Here is a 16,614-nt window from a genome sequence, read left to right on the forward strand (position 1 = left end):
ACATGACATGATTTTGAAAAGACGTCGTAGATGTTCGTCCAGATTGGCCAAACACAAAAGTGACGTTAGTCCTTGTAGAGCATGTTTATAAGTGAACTGCTGGTAATTATGGGAACATCCTGCAGTAAGTGGCGAAGACCAGGACCACAAGAAAAATCAAAACCTTTTAAGGTAAGATATCTTTGTGTATGTTTCATCTTTAGATTTAGGCCATAAGCAATGACATTGGGCCACTGTGTGGAATCAAATAGCAATAAGTTCCTCCATGGCTCTATTGTTTGGGTGCTAAATGTAAAATTAAAGTGTACAGCAAATGAAAAGTTTCAAGCATCAAAGTTTTTAATCAGGTTATGAAGGGCATTAGAAAGACTAATAGTTCTTGAAACAACACAATTCTCTGGTGCAAAAACATTTTGAAAAAGCAGATCTGTGGAATGGGCATGCCCTTCCATCTATTTTTTTGTTGGCTGCTGGTTTTCAGCCTGTTTTCTTTAAATACTGAACAGTAAAACCTAATTGGTCTTTCTAACAACCTTCCAGCTCCTTTGTTCTGCAATGTCCAACAACACTCTGAACACTGCCTACAATCATTCTGCAAACTCTACCAACCCCAGTGCGGTCCACATTCGTCCGCTATGGTACGAGTTCCCAATATGCGCCGTGGCCCCTTATGGCTACATTTTCTACTATGGAGTCAAGATGTTCAACCTGGCAGTAGGGACTCCGTGTAACATCTTGGTCATCTGGCAGATCATAACCAAGAAAAGCGACGCTTTCACATCTGACACCTTTATCCTCAATCTGGCCATACTGGACGCCTACTTCTGCCTCATGACGCCCGTCGACCTTGTCAATGGGTTATTGCTGAATGACAACGGCATCTGGTACTTTAAGCGATTGGCATATGGAATCAAAGACTTAGCGCCACTCTTTCTGGTGAGTTTTTCATTTGTTGCACTAGTGTATCAGATGTTTTCAAATAGTCTGATGTGCGAAGAAATCAGACCACTGGAGTGTTTTTTGTTTTGTTTTGTTGCTCTCCCAGTTCAATAAAAAGCTAAAGCTATAAAATTATTATTATCAATTTCGTTATTTTTCAAAGCACCATGAAACACAGTCTTTCTTCTTGTCTAACAACCCAGGTGTGTATTTGTCTGGACCGCTACATGGCTGTGGTCCAACCCGTGCTCTTCGCTGGCATCCGTGACAACAAAATCCGAATCGGGATTTCTGTGGTGGTGTGGGGCCTCATATTGGCTTACGCCCTGGTGAAGTGCATCCTGGGACGCATGCCTGTCGATGGTGTCTTCAGTGGCATCATCCTTTTTGCGTTTGCATTGATGATCTTTTGTAACATCTCCATCATCTGGGCCCTTCGGCACTCTGTGACGGGAAAAGAGGTGATGCACCCGGTGAAGAAGAGGGCCTTCAAGATGGTGCTGATTAACCTGGCCATCATCGTGGTCAACTACTTGCCACCCGTGGCGCTCATGCCCTTTGCGTCATACTACACGGCTGTGGCGTTTCAATGTCAGATCCGCGTCAGTGTGTACTCCATCATGGATCTGAGCTGCAGCATTGAGCCTCTGCTCTACATCACAAAGATGGAGCGTGTGGAAGGCACATGCTGTGGAAAGAGTGTCTGTGAGAAGCCGCTCGATGTCACCACATAACTGAACCTCTAGTCATAAATCCATCACAAAAGTTTTTCAGAGAAGACCGTGCATGCACTGTTATACTTTTATTTGAAGAATTTTGTCCTGTGTGATCCGGAGAGCCGGTAAGAGAACAACGTCAAAGCTCTTGAGCTGGTGGACAAACCTAGCTTTAGTTGAAATGTAACCTAATTATCTTTTTCACTAGCTGTTATGTGGTTGTAATTCTTACTCCATGCATATGATAATTAGTAAATAGTTGCTAAATAGTTGCAATATCCAGAAGAAATACATAATCGATTTTTAACAAACCACAATTTAGTAATTCCTTGAGTTAAGAGCAACTTTTTGAAAAACTGGAATAAGTTGCCTTATGCAATTAGAGAATGGGCTTTAAAAAATATGAAAAGAAGTGATTTTTAAATTTTAAAGTCACTTAAAAGCCTATTTAGGCAGCTTTTAGCGGTGGTATCATCTGAATTTCAGGAGCGGGACCACTCCTCCTTCACGCCCCCTCTGGCCTGAGGCTATAAAACCCCCCCTTCTCCAATACCTGCTGTTCTCATTTTCATATTGTGATATTTATATGCTCATATTTTCACAATTGTAAAACCTTACTGTGGATGTAAGAGCCAAATTATGTAGATATTTTGCATCCACTTTATTGTGTAATGTTTTATTTGATTGTATTTGATGGTTGGACCCCAGGAAGACTAGCAACCACTGTTGTGGAAGCTAATGGGGTTTACTTATAAACAAATAAACAGCATCCACCACAACCAGTTGTTTCTTATTCACACTTGTAGTTTGTGTTCTCATCTACTTATCCTCTGAAGGTTTATCGTAGTTATTGTTTGGAAACGATTGTGTTCTTTCATAAATCCTCATTTGCATTCAGTAGCAGAAGGCTAGTGTTTCAGGGGTTATATCGGCTAATGGGATAACAATTCAGCTATCCCAGGACTAGCTTATGAGCACCAAGGTAAGTGGAATTAAGAGGACCTACAGGTCTTTTATTATCATCACTTAGATTAGGCTTTGCCTCTAATGGAACTGTTGACATTTTAGTTTTATGTAGTTAAGCTGTCTTTGTGTCAGGAATTTAAATTCAGGCTAAATTCTGCTCCTCACATACAAGGACTTGAATCATCAGGCCCCATGTACGTCATAGTACCATATCCCCCCAATAGAGCACTTCACTCTTAGACTTCGTTCCAAAGGCGATAGAGGCTTCATCTAGCAGGCATCTCTCCAGTGGAACCAACTCCTAGCCTGGATTCAGGAGACACAGCCTCTCTACAATTAAGATCAGACTTTAAAACATACAGTTAGGGCTGTCTTGTCTCCATCTGCTCTCTACCCTTTCCCCTCACCCCCAGCTGCTCGAAGCTTATGGCTGCCCCTCCCTAAACCTGGTTATACTGGAGGTGTCTTTTCTGATAAAAAGGGAGTTTTTCCTTCCTACAGTTGCCAGGTGCACATAGAAGCGATCGTTAAAGAAGTAAAAGAAGCTGTTGGCTAGTGAGCACACCAGACGAGTAAATAAATTACTTTGAACCATGGAGATTACTCCTTGAAGACTTTAGCTAGCTCTCTGCTTTTTCCCCATTGCAACCAGCAGCAGAAACCCTCCTCATTAACTCTTGAACATCTTTTGGACCATTATAATGACAGCCAGGGGCACTGCCTGTATTACAGAGCACCGATTAAGCACTTTATTAATTAATTTATTAATTAAGTCTTACAACAGAATCACACAGAGGGACCAATTAGTAGATGTGTAATGAGCGAGCACACAGATTATGCAAGCAAACGAACTAAACACATAACAATCGAATTATTCAGGAACATAAATAGCACAGTGTAATGATGCTATGACATAACTGAGCTTTTTGCTCTGTATTTCTGAGGTAAACTGTACATGTTTACTGGTTTTTGGCAGAGTACAAGTGTGCAATGACACTGATGTTTTAATCTTAACATTGTTGGATTTTAAAGAACGTATTTAATACGTGATTTAGAGTAATTTGTAAACTTTAATCAGATATTTGATGTCTGAATCAAATGTTTGTCTTGCAAAAAATGAACAGAGTCACTTAGAAGTACTTAGATAACCAGCTCGGGTGTAGTGATTGTGCAAAGAGAATGGTGATTATTTGGTAAAAACAGTATCAGAGTCAGAATCAAAGAGCATTACATTTGACTGATTTTAGTGTGCATTATCTTCAGACTCTCTAAGCTGGCTTCAGGCCCGTCTTCTGATGTCACATATCCCGGGTAAGTGGGGTAAAACTGGGGAGACGGTGGTTTATCTGGTTTATTTTCACCCGCCAACAATGGCAGCAGGAATAGTGGTATCAGCTTGGCATGAGCGTAGTCGATCTCAAAACCCTCAAAAATAAGCCCCACCCCCCAAGCGCCCAACCCATCCTCCAGGAGCCACGACACCTTCTTGGCGGCCAGCACCAGTCTCTCGTAATCTTCTTTTTCCAGTCTGAATATATCAGAGGTCAAAGGTCGGCGTGGGACTAACACAGTGAATCCAGGAGAGTTGGGGAATGGAGTGAGAAAAGCCACATGACCTTTGTCCTCCCACACGCGCCACTGCTGCTCCTCACCACGAACAATACGTGAGAACAGCGAAGGGTGAGCCGGATCGTCCCCGAGGAAGGTCAGATCAGGGGGGGCATCAGGCAGCGGCAGTTTGGCTCGAATCCTGGTCTGGATTTCAGTCAGGCTGGAGTCACTCCATCGTGGGGCAGTCCTGGAAGTGCAGTATCCCGGGTCATGGGCGTTGTGCTCTTCTTCCCCAGCCAGATGAGGGCGCCACTCTGCGTCCAGACCACACAGGGGGAGGATACGGATCTGTAGTGAAGACACGTGTGTTTGCTAACTTAAATTTACACAGAGGGAGCTGTCTACATGCGTTTACACGTGCTGTTAAAATGCATCAACAGCCTTTCAGATTGCTACTGGTTACACTTTACAGTGAACAGGTCCACCCAGTGTTCAGGCCCTCACCTGAGCAGGTCTATCTCTGTGGGGTCTGCTGACCAGCGCACACCTCCGAACTCCCAGCCTGTCACAAAGCAGCTCTGCCACAGCTCTCGCCCCAAGCAGCCAGGACAAGTACTCTGGCTCCCCCAGGTGGAAAATGCTGCCTCCTTGGGTCCCGGGGGTGCTGCTCTCCAGGATGACAGAGCCCGGGGTCCAGGGCCGAGGGTGAAGGTAGGCTACCAGCCCATCTGACTCCCAGATGACGTGACGCTGAAGAGCGGACGACATGCTGAGGAAAGGGAAGGAGAGAAATATGAATCAGCTCTTAGCTCTTCCCAATAGTCTAAGATGAATTTAGTGAAAACTGCTGTTTCTGACTACGCTACACATCTGACTCAGGCGCACGTGACCTTTGTGAAATTTAGTCACTAAATTAAAACGCGTGATTTTAATGGAGTCATCCTTTTAATAGCTTATGTTTAACTCTGTATCAGACAGCTGCATGCCATTTCTAAAATAAATAAACAAACAAACAAAAACCCGCTAAATTATTTCGTTAATGCAAATAAACGTTGTGCCGATAGAAACCTTTGACTCAATTAAACACGTATGAATGTTGTCACTTGTGCTGAGATAAAAACATGTTCCTGGAATAAAACAACAGCTTTCAGAACAGAGTTTGGATTAACAGTCTGCCATTAACATGAATGTTTGCGTAACTTGAATCAACATACCTTCTAATAATACGCCTTGTGAATAAAGTTGTAGTAAAGAAGGGCATGCGGACAACACCGACCTGCCTTCTTCTTCTTCTCCTCTAAGCTGGTTGTCAAAGTTCATGTAATAAGCACAAACAGCGACGAAAGCAGCGGCAGCACTTAGCCACATCAGTCAGACGTGCCGACGATATGAAACTGGGACACTTGAAACCAACTTTTACACAATAAAGAAAAACACAAGAACTAGAACTCATCCATTTTCAGCTCATGCCTCAAACTTCCGCTCAGCTGACAGGAGCCAGGAGCGGCTTCTTCTTCTTTCACTTCTCTTAGCAGTTTCCAACAAATCGGCACATTACCGCCACCCCCTGGAGACAGTTTGCAACAGCCCGTCTATCTGTGACACCTGCTTCCTGACTCTTTCTGTAGTGCAGAGAGCACTTTTGTATGATGTCATTAAGATCCACATATACATATCTATATTTATCTTTTTTTCTTTGCTTTCTTTCAGCCCCATATTTCTAACAACGTAATATAATCAATGAATAAAGGGGTTAGATTATTATATGAAAAATAAATAAAGCCCTAAAGTGAATAAGCAATGTCCCAGCGCTGAAGTGCTGGACATTCTGTCTGCCATTTGTCCAGTTCAGGGATGATACAGACACTGGCACCTATACTCAATTAGATCAACCAGTTAACCTAAGAGGCATGACTGCAGGAGGAAGCCACACAGACAGCATGCAAACACAGGTGTAAGGACCTTCTTAATATGAGGTGACATCACTAATGACCACACCACTGTGCTATCTGAGAGAAATCAGTATTTCAGTATTATCAGTAATTAATATGTTTATGCGTAATTGAAGTGCATTTTCAGCATTTATTAAATAAAAAGTTGAAAAGTAAAAATGCTTTATCTGAGTTCAGCATCAATGCTAAAAGTGTGACTGAGACAAAAGTGCTTGCAATAGTAAATGTGCAGCTTTGGCGAGAATGCTGCAGATCACACTTTGGGGTTCATTTTTAGCCTGCAGTCTAGCAGTTTCACATCTCTGTCGGCCTCAGAGCTTTAACAGCAGCACTGCGTATTTTAATTAATGTTGGTTAATAATAATAAAAAAAGCATGTATATGTTCTGATGCATCTTGTATGTAAAAATGAACAGAAAACTCTTTGCAGTGTTCTGGAACTTGCAAACAGGGCTTGTTTGAGATGATTGAAGAATTCCACAAACATAAATTATACAAGGGAGAAAATGTATGTAAATTGATGTAAAACAAATCAACTGTACTTGAGCTGAGAACATTTGAACTAGGGGTGTGTTTTTATAATCGATTTATCGATTAAAATCGATTCTGGCTTGGGTAACGTAAAATCGATTCATTAAAATCCTGAATCGATTTTTTAATATAAATGTATTTTGCCCAAAATGCCAGAATCTCAGGTTAAACCTCACAAAATTTCAACAACCACCAAACAGCTAAGAGAGTAAATGAGAGCAGGAACACGGATTCTGCACAAAGACAAAACCCGCGGATCAGAATCAGTTAGATGTCGCCTTTCTCACAGTCGGGGCTGAAAGCCGACAGTTGTCGCTTTGTGTTCCCTTTATGCGCGGATTCTAAAGCTGTTAGTTTGATGTCTCTCCAAACAATATTGACCGAACCAGCAGCAAAAGAAGATCCAAACTACGCTTCACATAAACATCGTCATGTATTCACTCTTACTTTTACTGTTTTGCTTCCACCACGATGCACAGCTCTCTCTCTCTCTCTCAACAGCAGTTTCCCGTCTAAAAATCCGTTTTCTTCATTATTCGCTTGCTTGTTACACACAAGTCTACCGTTGTTTACAGCGTTTTATATACTTCCGAAAAGAAAACCTAATTTCTGCCGTTCAATACTGAACAAATTTAAACTTTTTAAAATTATGCAAAATGCAAAACGCTTAGCTGTGTCTCTAATAAAACCGCTGTAACTTCAGAGGTAACGTTCGTGTGTTGATTAATGGTTTTCTTTCGTTTTTGATGTACTGCAGAATATTTTTATAAAATCCCAGGCCAGGAAAATCGCCTTCATGTTTTTCTGTGTTTTATCTTCAGCTACTTTGACACAAAGGCCTCTGCTGTGAGGCTTACACCTTTGATAAAGTCTTGCGTGTGTCAGCTTCCTTTTTATAGATACAAAAATATGTAAATGTACTGATCTGAATTATAATATTTCTGGCTGTCAAAATTTTAATTAATACGTTATGTTTTCCAGGCCCTCCTCTGACTTATCCTTTTATTTTCTCCTAGGAGCTGTTACGTCTCTGACTTAAGGTCCTGTGACCTGTGCTCGCCTGATGATTGTTGGTTTTCAACACAGACAGCAGAGGGCGCCAATGAAGCGCAGACAAATGTGAGTGCCTGATACACAAACACCATCACATTTAAACTGCTTATAAACAGCACAAACTGTCTGCTATGGAAACACCTCTTTATCAGATCACACATCACAAGTGTGTTGACTTTCATTTCTGGCTTACTGCCAGCAGTGTCAACTTGCTTCCTCTTTCCGAGGAATGTCAGCAGACCAAAACCCACAGAGCACTTCTCGAAATACTTTCAGATGACTCATCCCACACTTACTATACACATACATGCCTTTACCAGCAACGAGAGGGCGGGTAGCGCTGTAGTCTCTGTGCGTGTATATATGTGTCATCGTGGTAAAAAGTATTACAACTAAAACATGGCCACGTGCTTCTTTGTCTCTATGAGTGACTCTGTGGCAACAGTACGAGGCGCAGTCACCAAACTTTAAGTGTGGATTTTAGAATCAAGGTTATGATTACGAACTAATCCTAATTAAGTTCGAAATGAAAATGTTGGCATGGCAGTTGATAGGTGTCACGGGATCCTTATTGAAATATTGGATTCCTAATCCCTAATCCAATCCCTTTTCATATCACCTACCACCTAACCGTAATCCTTACTCTTAGCCTAACCCCCTAATCTTAATTCTGCCTTTAACCTTTAAGGGAAGTTTTAATGTTGAAAGAGTGATTTGAGGAAAGGAGGTGCAGACAAAAATATCATCACTTCCTCAAATGCCCTTTAAACCTTGTAAGGTTCCTCACAGACATGGACAAATCAAATCATAGATTTCCGAATGTCTGCGTCTGGTAGCAAAAGGATTCCACTGAGCTTGAACTGCTCCATGTAAAAGTATAAAAAAGTGCACAAAAATTTAAAAGTAAAGCATGACTCTCTCATTCAATACAGTCACTGTAAAGCAGCTTTGGCGTGTGGTGGTATTATAAGTTTCAGAAGTGTGCAAAATACAGTTCCCTCTGCTCTACTTCATACGGGAAGACTTTCAGAAAGTTTGCATGTGGTTTCCTGTGATAGACAGTGAGGCACGGTGAACAAATGTGTCGTCCCATTTTATGGAAGTAAATCTGTCCTAATCTGCACCCCGTGACCTCAGTAATGAGCTCAGCTGCTCGGGGATCCTCTGTGGGCATTGTCAGCTGAAGACCAGTACAATGAGTCTCTAAGTCAGAAGGGGCAGAATTTAAAGCCCGAGTGAAACACCGAAGTGTAGCAGGAAAACACCAAAACAGTAGAAAATACTATATATGATGCAAGTTGGTTTTAAATGAACTCAGACTAAGTTTCTGCTGTATGTGTCACAGTTTCTTTTCTCGCTTCCTACGACAAGGCAGAGGTGTCAAAAAAAAAAGGAAATGAGCCAACAAAAATGCACTGGGGTCAGACGAGTGTTAAATCTTGAGGAGAAGCTGACATGAAAAAACATCCAGTATATGAAGCAAAAACAGAGTTTGTAAAAATTCTAACAAGCCTGACAGTCAGTATTTAGTATGACCACCTTTATTCTTCAACACAGCCTGAGGTCTCTTAGGCAGCTTTCTTTTAATTAGTCTTTAGGAATAGTTCTCCAGGCTTATGAAAGGACATTCAAAGCTCTTCTTTGGATGCTGGCTGCCTTTTGTGCTTTTTTCTGTCAAGATGAAAAAACACGGTTTCAGTTGTTTTATGGTCCAATCCAACAGCATTTTTCTGTGTTCATAATTCCCTTGATTTTGACAAGATTCCCAAATCACTGGGGGGCTGGAGCCTATCTTGGTGTCTTAGGGAGAGATATGTCAGAGAGAACATGGAAACTCTACAAACACAGACCCGGCCTGATGGTGGAACTTGAACTAAGGATCTTCTTGCTGTGTGGCAACAGTGCTAACCACCGTGCTGACATTCCTCAGCAAATGGTCAGGTACAAGGAGTGGACTGAAAAAGTGTAAAAGCAGTCAGTGGCCAACAAAAGCTGTTGAACAGGCCTCAGAAATTCTGGAGAAATGTTGCTTAAGACCACTTTAAACCATTACAAGGAAGTTCGGAAACTTAATATGGAAAAATGAGTGGTGGCTCAAGACTTTTGCACAGTACTGTTTTCAGTTGTAACTGCAATTTATTGACGTGTTTAATGATTTACCCACATGTGGTTTGTGTGTGTATTCAGCTGTGTTGGTCCTGCTCACAAATGGCAGGAGCTAAAGTGTGAGGCTCCGTCACACGCAGTGTAGCTGTCACGCTACCAACTGTTTCCCCACTTCACAGTTAACATCCCATTTTTAATTTTGATGTCAATGTAAAAAAATATGGTAAAATAAGAGAGTTACATAAAACATTTCTGCAGAGTGTAGATCAAGTCAAGTCAAGTCAAGTCAACTTTATTTGTCAATTCTGCCACATGTACAGGACATATAGAGAATAGAAATTTCGTTACTCTCAAACCCTAGTGATTAAAAAAATGCAAATAAAATAATTAAAAAGTAAAAATTTAAATAAATACAATACAATTTTACGTATAACAAAAAAAAAGCTATGCAATATACAATATACAGTATTCAAGTAAGGAGGCATCAGTGAGCTTTAAGATAATAAGATAAGATTAGTCTTTAGTGTGGGCCGTAAAATCAGACTACTTTCGAATTAAGAATTTGTAAATGTACAATATTAAAACAATGTGGCAACATTTTGTTTTCAAGCCAAGCAAAACTATATAATCTTAAGGTATAGATTTTACTTTTGGTTATGTTACATGAATTTACAAAGTCCCTGGATACGGTGGCCCTGAGAGGTCAAATGCACTGCAACTTAAGAAAACACCAGCAAGTAGAAAAACATGAAAAACACAACAGTTAAATAAGAAACAACAAAAGTAGGGTAAAAGGTCATAAAACACAATAAAAGTGTTTTTGGAGACACAAAATTTAATGGATCAGCTACACAGATACACAAAACCTGTGGAGGACTGCACAGAGACACACTTTTTTTAAAAAGCAGAGGATTAGTCTGTCTTGTGAGGTAATGCAGATGTTGTTTTTATTACCACTTTATAAATATATATATATATATATATATATATATATATATATATATATATATATATATATATATATATATATATTTTTTTTTTTTTTTTTTTTTTTTTCTTATATATATATAAATATTTATATATATTTGTTTCAGCAACAACAACAACAACAATAATTTAGTATAAATTCATCTGTTCTTGCTGCTCTTGCCCTTTGCCATCATCACCTGTGCATACTGAAGGACAGCATTTGAAACTGCATGATGCACAGCTGCGCAGGAAGTGCTTCTTTTTTTTTTTTTTTTTTTTCTTTTCTTTCTTTTAAAACAAAATGTGTTTAAATAAAGTGAAGAACCTCTGGACCCTCATGCATACAATATCTGATTCCCTGGTCTACAGGGCTAAACTTGAGTGCTGCAGTGAATTTGACTAAAGAGCTAAACTCTCAAGAAGTAAGAGACTGCGTATGAAGTTGCAGCCCACTGTATGTTTATTTAACAAAGCAAAAGGAAGGCTGGCTATTTTACTTATTTCCTTAATACATAAATAAATAAATACATAAATAATGCACAGCCACACCAGGGATTTATTAGAGGACAGTTCCCACCAGCATCTCCTTTGTATTTTTTTTTTTTTTTTTTTTTTTCTAAATGCAGGAAGTGCTTCTGGCTCGTGATCACCTGTGTACACATGCAAAAACAGCAGAAACTGAAAATTAGGGTGAGGCCTCTTTGTAAGTTATGTGGATCATATGTCACTGGGCATTCACCTGCGTACACATGTTAGCCTATGTGCACAAGATAAAAAATACAGCTTCCAGGACCTCTGGTTTCTAAGCCATCTTCTGTTTTTGATTGGTTAAACTTTTAGTCAACAGCAAAACTGCATGGATAGTGGTAAGAGGTAAGTGTCAAGTGGTTGGCCAGTTAGACGTTATTTACTGTAAACTGCAATGAACTGTATCCTGAAAACAACCCTCAGGTTCGGGGGAGATATAATGGTGGAGTCGCCTCGCTGACACGTTCCACTGCTGGATGTTTTTCCTGTTGGCAATAAGGAAAGTGAGTCTGTCATATTGGCTGCTTATGTGTTGACTAATGGAAATGTCATCTTTTCACTCTCTATTTTTGTACACGACTTTCAGGTTAATCACTGATTAATATTAATATCTGCTTCTTTTGTCCTGTCACCTTTGGCTGCTCCGCCCTGAGCCTGCTTCTGAGGAGGCTTCTTCCTTTTAAAAGGGAGTTTTTCCTTCCTCTGTCACCAAGTGCTTGATCACAGTGGGAATCATCTAATTGAAGGAGGTTTCTCTGTATTATTGTAGGGTTTTTACCTTACACCATTAAGTGCTTTGAGGTAGAGATGGACCGATCCGATATTACGTATCGGTATCGGTCCGATACTGACCTAAATTACTGGATCGGATATCGGAGAAAAATAAAAAATGTAATCCGATCCATTAAATATCACGAAAGCACCTCACAAAACTTGCAACACGCCGTAACTCGCCTCAGAACGTCGGAGCAGTATGCATCACGTGATAGAGCAGCTGTGGCATGCAGGACCTGTCAGTGGTCTGGATAGCATTTGGAGCTTCGCTAGCAACCTGGCATTTCATCTCCGACAAAGTTATCCCCGAGAAAAGTAAAGCAAGTGTGTAAGTCCATCTCTGAATGTTTGTAAAGCATTCCTGCGTTAAGCTTAACGAGCGACTGCCTCTCGCTCTCCGGCTGCTACTTCAATCGTGAAACTGCTAATGATCAGCTGATCGGCTTTTCTGTCGTGAGTCTCTCTTGTTTGTTTTTGGTCCACTTTGCGCCAGAAAGAGCTAACCAGCTGCTGGACAACAGCAGCACGTTTAAGCTTGATAAGCTGTTGTTACAATTTATTTAATATTACTTTCTACTCGAGGATCTTTTTCTACGTAGCTGACGGCTGGTAACTGTGCAGGGGCGGATCTAGCAAAGTTTAGCCAGGGGGGCCGATAGGGCATTAACTGGGAAAAGGGGGCACAAAGACATACTTTTCTTTCTTATTCTCATTTAAAATGTCTAGCTTTTAATAAATAATTATCTGACACCCAAAGTTTTAATTTGATGTAAAATGAATAGAAGTCAATTACTGTATATAGTGACTATTAAGTCTAATATATATACCCTAGTAAGCTATAGTACATTTTCATTTGGGAAGGTACCATCTGTGCAGTCTGCAATTTTGTTGAAGAAAGATGTTGAATCTATTTAATATTTCTTGAAAAATAATTGATTTCTGTGCATTTTTTTTCACACTGCATCAAATTAAGGTTGATTACGTTGATTAAGCATCATGAGGTGGAGTGTGAGGGGTGGTTCCCTATTTTTTATTTATCTATTTTTGTTGTTGCTGGGAGTTGGAACCCTATTAGTTAGGTTGCTTAATATTTACGCTAAGTACTCTTTAAAATACCAGAATAGGGAGGATGGTGTAGGTCTAAGTTTATTAGATTGATCAGTATTGCTGAACTATGAAATATTTTTTTTGTATACAGGTATAACAGAATAGCTTTAGTGTAGTTGTTGTTTTAAACTTGAGTATGAACTTGCAGACTTGCAAAATGCAGCAAGATATTTTAAAAAACAGTTTTGTTGATTAAAAAACACTATATCGGATTCATATCGGTATCGGCAGATATCCAAATTTATGATATCGGTATCGGACATAAAAAAGTGGTATCGTGCCATCTCTACTTTGAGGTGACTGTTGTGATTTGGTACTACATAAATTAAATGAATTTGAAATGAATTGAAGTGAAAAGAAAAGAAAAGAAAACTGAATTTTAATCCTTTGTTCTGGATTTCAGTTTGATTTTCTTGATTCTCATATCTAAAAGAAAAAAATATATTTTAATGCTTTACAGCAACTGTTCCAAATCAGATCACCTTCAGCTTTCATTTTATAATCCAAATATCTGCAGGAGTTCAGAGCGGAGTAATAATCCATAAATAGGGCCGTGAACGAATGTGTCAGTTTGCTTGGCTATCACTGACTTACAGTCAAACTATGAATAGCCTTAAATCCTTACTAGGTTTCATGCCTTTGGTCAGCCAGATACCATGAAGTCTTGTGATAGAATGTGAAATAGAGTTGCCTGCACTTTAACATTCAAAGTGTGGGCTGCATAAATGTCCGGGTCAGAAGTGTCTTTTTTGTGTTGCAGTTTCAGGCCTCGGGGCTAAGAAGACACTGGAGGAGTGTTTGGAAACTCACCCGCCCATTTCTTGTGTACACTTAGTCAATGTGTACTTACTGACTTACTTTGGAGGTTCCTTATGTGGTTGTCTGTGTTTTCTGCTTTCCTCATTTCCTTTCTCCTGCCCTCATTATTTTGTAACTCAATCAGACATTACCCTTTTCGTGATGTCTGTTCAGTCTGGGTTTACTCTTTCAGTTTTTCCCTCATTTTGCCTCTTTGGATTTTTACTTTTCATGTTTTGGACTGTCAAGGATTAGCCTTTGCAGCCAAAGTTTGGTCTCCTCTGGTGTCACTGTTCTGGGTCATTTTGACCCGGCATTTTGAGTTTTTTATGTTTTGGTTTGATTTTTTATTATGGGTTATATTCTTAATCTGTTGTTGTGTTTGATTATTATTATACTTAGTCTTTGTTTCAGTTAAGGGTTTTATTCTTGTAACCTTGTGTTTACTATAGCTTTAGTCAAGTCGTTTAGTTTCTTGTTTCCTGTTTTATTGTGAAGGCCCATGTCTCATGTGAGTGTATTCTGTTTTGCGTGCCCCTGTCTGGTTAGCCCTAATCTCTCCCAGCTGTGTCTCCCTCCTGTTTCCCATTCCCTGATTACGCCTCAGTGTAGTTCAGCCCCGTGTTTCTCTGTGTCCTGTTGTACCCTCACTTTCACTGTGTGTTTTGTTTGCTAGCCTGCCTGGGTCGTTTGTTTTTGTATTCTCAGTTTAGTTAGTTTTCTGTTCAGTTGCCTTCCAGCAATAAAGCTGGCTGTTTTGAGTTACGTTTGCCTCTGTGAGTCCTGAATTTTGGGTCCTCTCTCCCTGCCTGCCTGCACACAGCCATGACATCTGGGGTCTGCAGCCGTCCTTGTATGTGCAAATATGTTACCAGTTTGGCTCAAACTGGTAACAAAAAAGGAGCGTCCAGACATACATAATCAGTTTATTAAAGTGTATCACATCAGTTGTCACATGCAAGCATTGATGATAAAACATGAATGTTACAATGTTTTGTAAAAGCTTAAACTACCAAACTGAGAGTCTGGGCTAACAGAGAAAAAAAGGCCACTTTGGCAGCCTGCCCGGGTTTGTAATAAAGGAAAAGACAAAGACAGAGCAGCTTTCCTGCTCTGTCTTTGTCTTTTGCAATAGAAAATAGAACATTGCAAAAGATTTTGTTGTGTCACATTTTATCCGGGCTTGCAACAGAATCACAGATTACCACGCAAGGCCATATTCTCATTAGTCCGATTGATAACTGTGCACGAACATATGATTGTGCAAAACAAACAAACAAACAAAAACAGGGCCCACAGTATGAGATATCAGCATCTATTTAACGATTGTATATAAGTTCCAGTGTATGTCCGTTTCCCATCTACAACCTGTGGCATGACATATGTAAAACAAGGCCTCAGTTCAGACCAGCTCGGGCATGAAAATCTCGCAAATGGAGACACATGACTGCACAGATTCTGATCTGACTCTGTTAGTCTGGGAAACAGCAAGATGACAGCGATAAAACTGGAACTGGAACAGAGGAATAGGCCAGTGCTCTGCTCAGAGCCAGTACAGCTATCACCTGCTTATAGAAAACAAATGTTTCTATCGTAACCTTTGTTTATCATTTCAGACGTTTTACCTCACAGTATGACGTTGAATCAACATGTCTCTTCTTGTCTTTCCTTTCAGCTCAGCCACCCTTCTTATCTGGACCACATGCAAATATGAAGTTCAGGTCTGGATTCTTAAGGTCATGTTTTGGATTGCGTCCAATTGTCCAACATCAGACAAATAAGCCAAAGCTATTGGACAGAGAAATGTCCAAATGCATTAAAAAACTTATTAAATAAATAAATGTGTTTTTATAACACATCCGCCCAGATAATGGAGTTCAGAGCATGGTCATCCTTTAGTGACAGGTTTCCTAACACCATCTGCTAGGCTTCACCTCCGCTAATTGGAGTCACTGAACTGGAACTCTCTCCTTCTTATCTGCTGTGGGCACCTTCTGAAGCTTTTGTAATGGGATTGTCTTACAAATAATAAGCTTGCTGTTTGCTACAGACCATCCAATAAGTTTGAGTTCAGGATCAGTTTGATTTTTTTGTCACATGAAAGTCAGCACAGGGTCAACATTACAATGAAAAGTTGAACGAGAGGAATACAAATCACAAGCTTTCACAAGATAAAAACTAAAGGAATAAGAGTTTTAAACCAAAGGTGAAAAAATAAAGAGAAATAAGATAAAAGAAGTAAATAAATCAGCATTCTTGAATTTACGCATGTACGTCAGGTGTGCGGTATCCAGCATTACTGCACATGACAGCACCTGACAGCAGCACTACCAGTGTCGGGTTAGATAACACCCAATATTCATTCCAACCATACGATTTATGAATGCAGCTTGTTAACCAAACTTGCCAGCCAAGCAGATAACTTAGCACTCCACCCTGTCGTCCAAATATGGTAACTTCTGGGGCAGGGATAGCTCAGTAGGTAAAGTGGTCGCCCCATGATCGGAAGGTCGGCGGTTCGAATCCACTTAACAGCTACCCTGAGGTACCCCTGAGCAAGGTACCGTCCCTACACACTGCTCCCCGGGCGCCTGCTTAGTGGGCTGCCCACTGCTTCACTGAGTG

The 16,614-nt window shown here is 40.2% G+C and overlaps 2 protein-coding genes across 3 annotated transcripts; one reads left to right on the plus strand and one right to left on the minus strand.

The window, feature by feature from the left end:
- On the plus strand, nucleotides 1-2,427 carry LOC113023341 (G-protein coupled receptor 4). The gene is made up of 3 exons (XM_026169357.2): nucleotides 1-171; nucleotides 541-936; nucleotides 1,143-2,427. The coding sequence occupies exons 1-3, from the start codon at nucleotides 82-84 to the stop codon at nucleotides 1,671-1,673; spliced, it is 1,017 nt and encodes a 338-aa protein (XP_026025142.1). The 5' UTR covers nucleotides 1-81; the 3' UTR covers nucleotides 1,674-2,427.
- A 920-nt stretch (nucleotides 2,428-3,347) lies between these two features.
- LOC113023342 (uncharacterized) lies at nucleotides 3,348-5,689 on the minus strand. 2 transcript variants are annotated; one of them, XM_080303181.1, is made up of 3 exons: nucleotides 5,449-5,689; nucleotides 4,677-4,941; nucleotides 3,348-4,520 (listed from the first exon to the last, which is right to left on the minus strand). In XM_080303181.1, the coding sequence occupies exons 1-3, from the start codon at nucleotides 5,538-5,540 to the stop codon at nucleotides 3,849-3,851; spliced, it is 1,029 nt and encodes a 342-aa protein (XP_080159307.1). In that variant the 5' UTR covers nucleotides 5,541-5,689; the 3' UTR covers nucleotides 3,348-3,848. The 2 variants fall into 2 exon arrangements, with proteins under 2 accessions (XP_080159307.1, XP_026025143.1); XM_026169358.2 differs by having other exon boundaries at nucleotides 5,387-5,684.
- Nucleotides 5,690-16,614: the final 10,925 nt, after the last annotated feature.

Source organism: Astatotilapia calliptera, chromosome 6 (genome assembly GCF_964374335.1).
Source record: "Astatotilapia calliptera chromosome 6, fAstCal68.1, whole genome shotgun sequence".
Taxonomy (NCBI): Eukaryota; Metazoa; Chordata; class Actinopteri; order Cichliformes; family Cichlidae; genus Astatotilapia; species Astatotilapia calliptera.

Coding starts and splice junctions, on each gene's coding strand:
- LOC113023341 (XM_026169357.2), top strand. CDS start 82: ATGTTTATAAGTGAACTGCTGGTAATTATGGGAACATCCTGCAGTAAG. Junction 172..540: donor AAAAATCAAAACCTTTTAAG/GTAAGATATCTT, acceptor ACAACCTTCCAG/CTCCTTTGTTCTGCAATGTC. Junction 937..1,142: donor ACTTAGCGCCACTCTTTCTG/GTGAGTTTTTCA, acceptor CTAACAACCCAG/GTGTGTATTTGTCTGGACCG.
- LOC113023342 (XM_080303181.1), bottom strand. CDS start 5,540: ATGTGGCTAAGTGCTGCCGCTGCTTTCGTCGCTGTTTGTGCTTATTAC. Junction 4,942..5,448: donor GGAGAAGAAGAAGAAGGCAG/GTCGGTGTTGTC, acceptor CCCTTTCCTCAG/CATGTCGTCCGCTCTTCAGC. Junction 4,521..4,676: donor ACAGAGATAGACCTGCTCAG/GTGAGGGCCTGA, acceptor TCTTCACTACAG/ATCCGTATCCTCCCCCTGTG.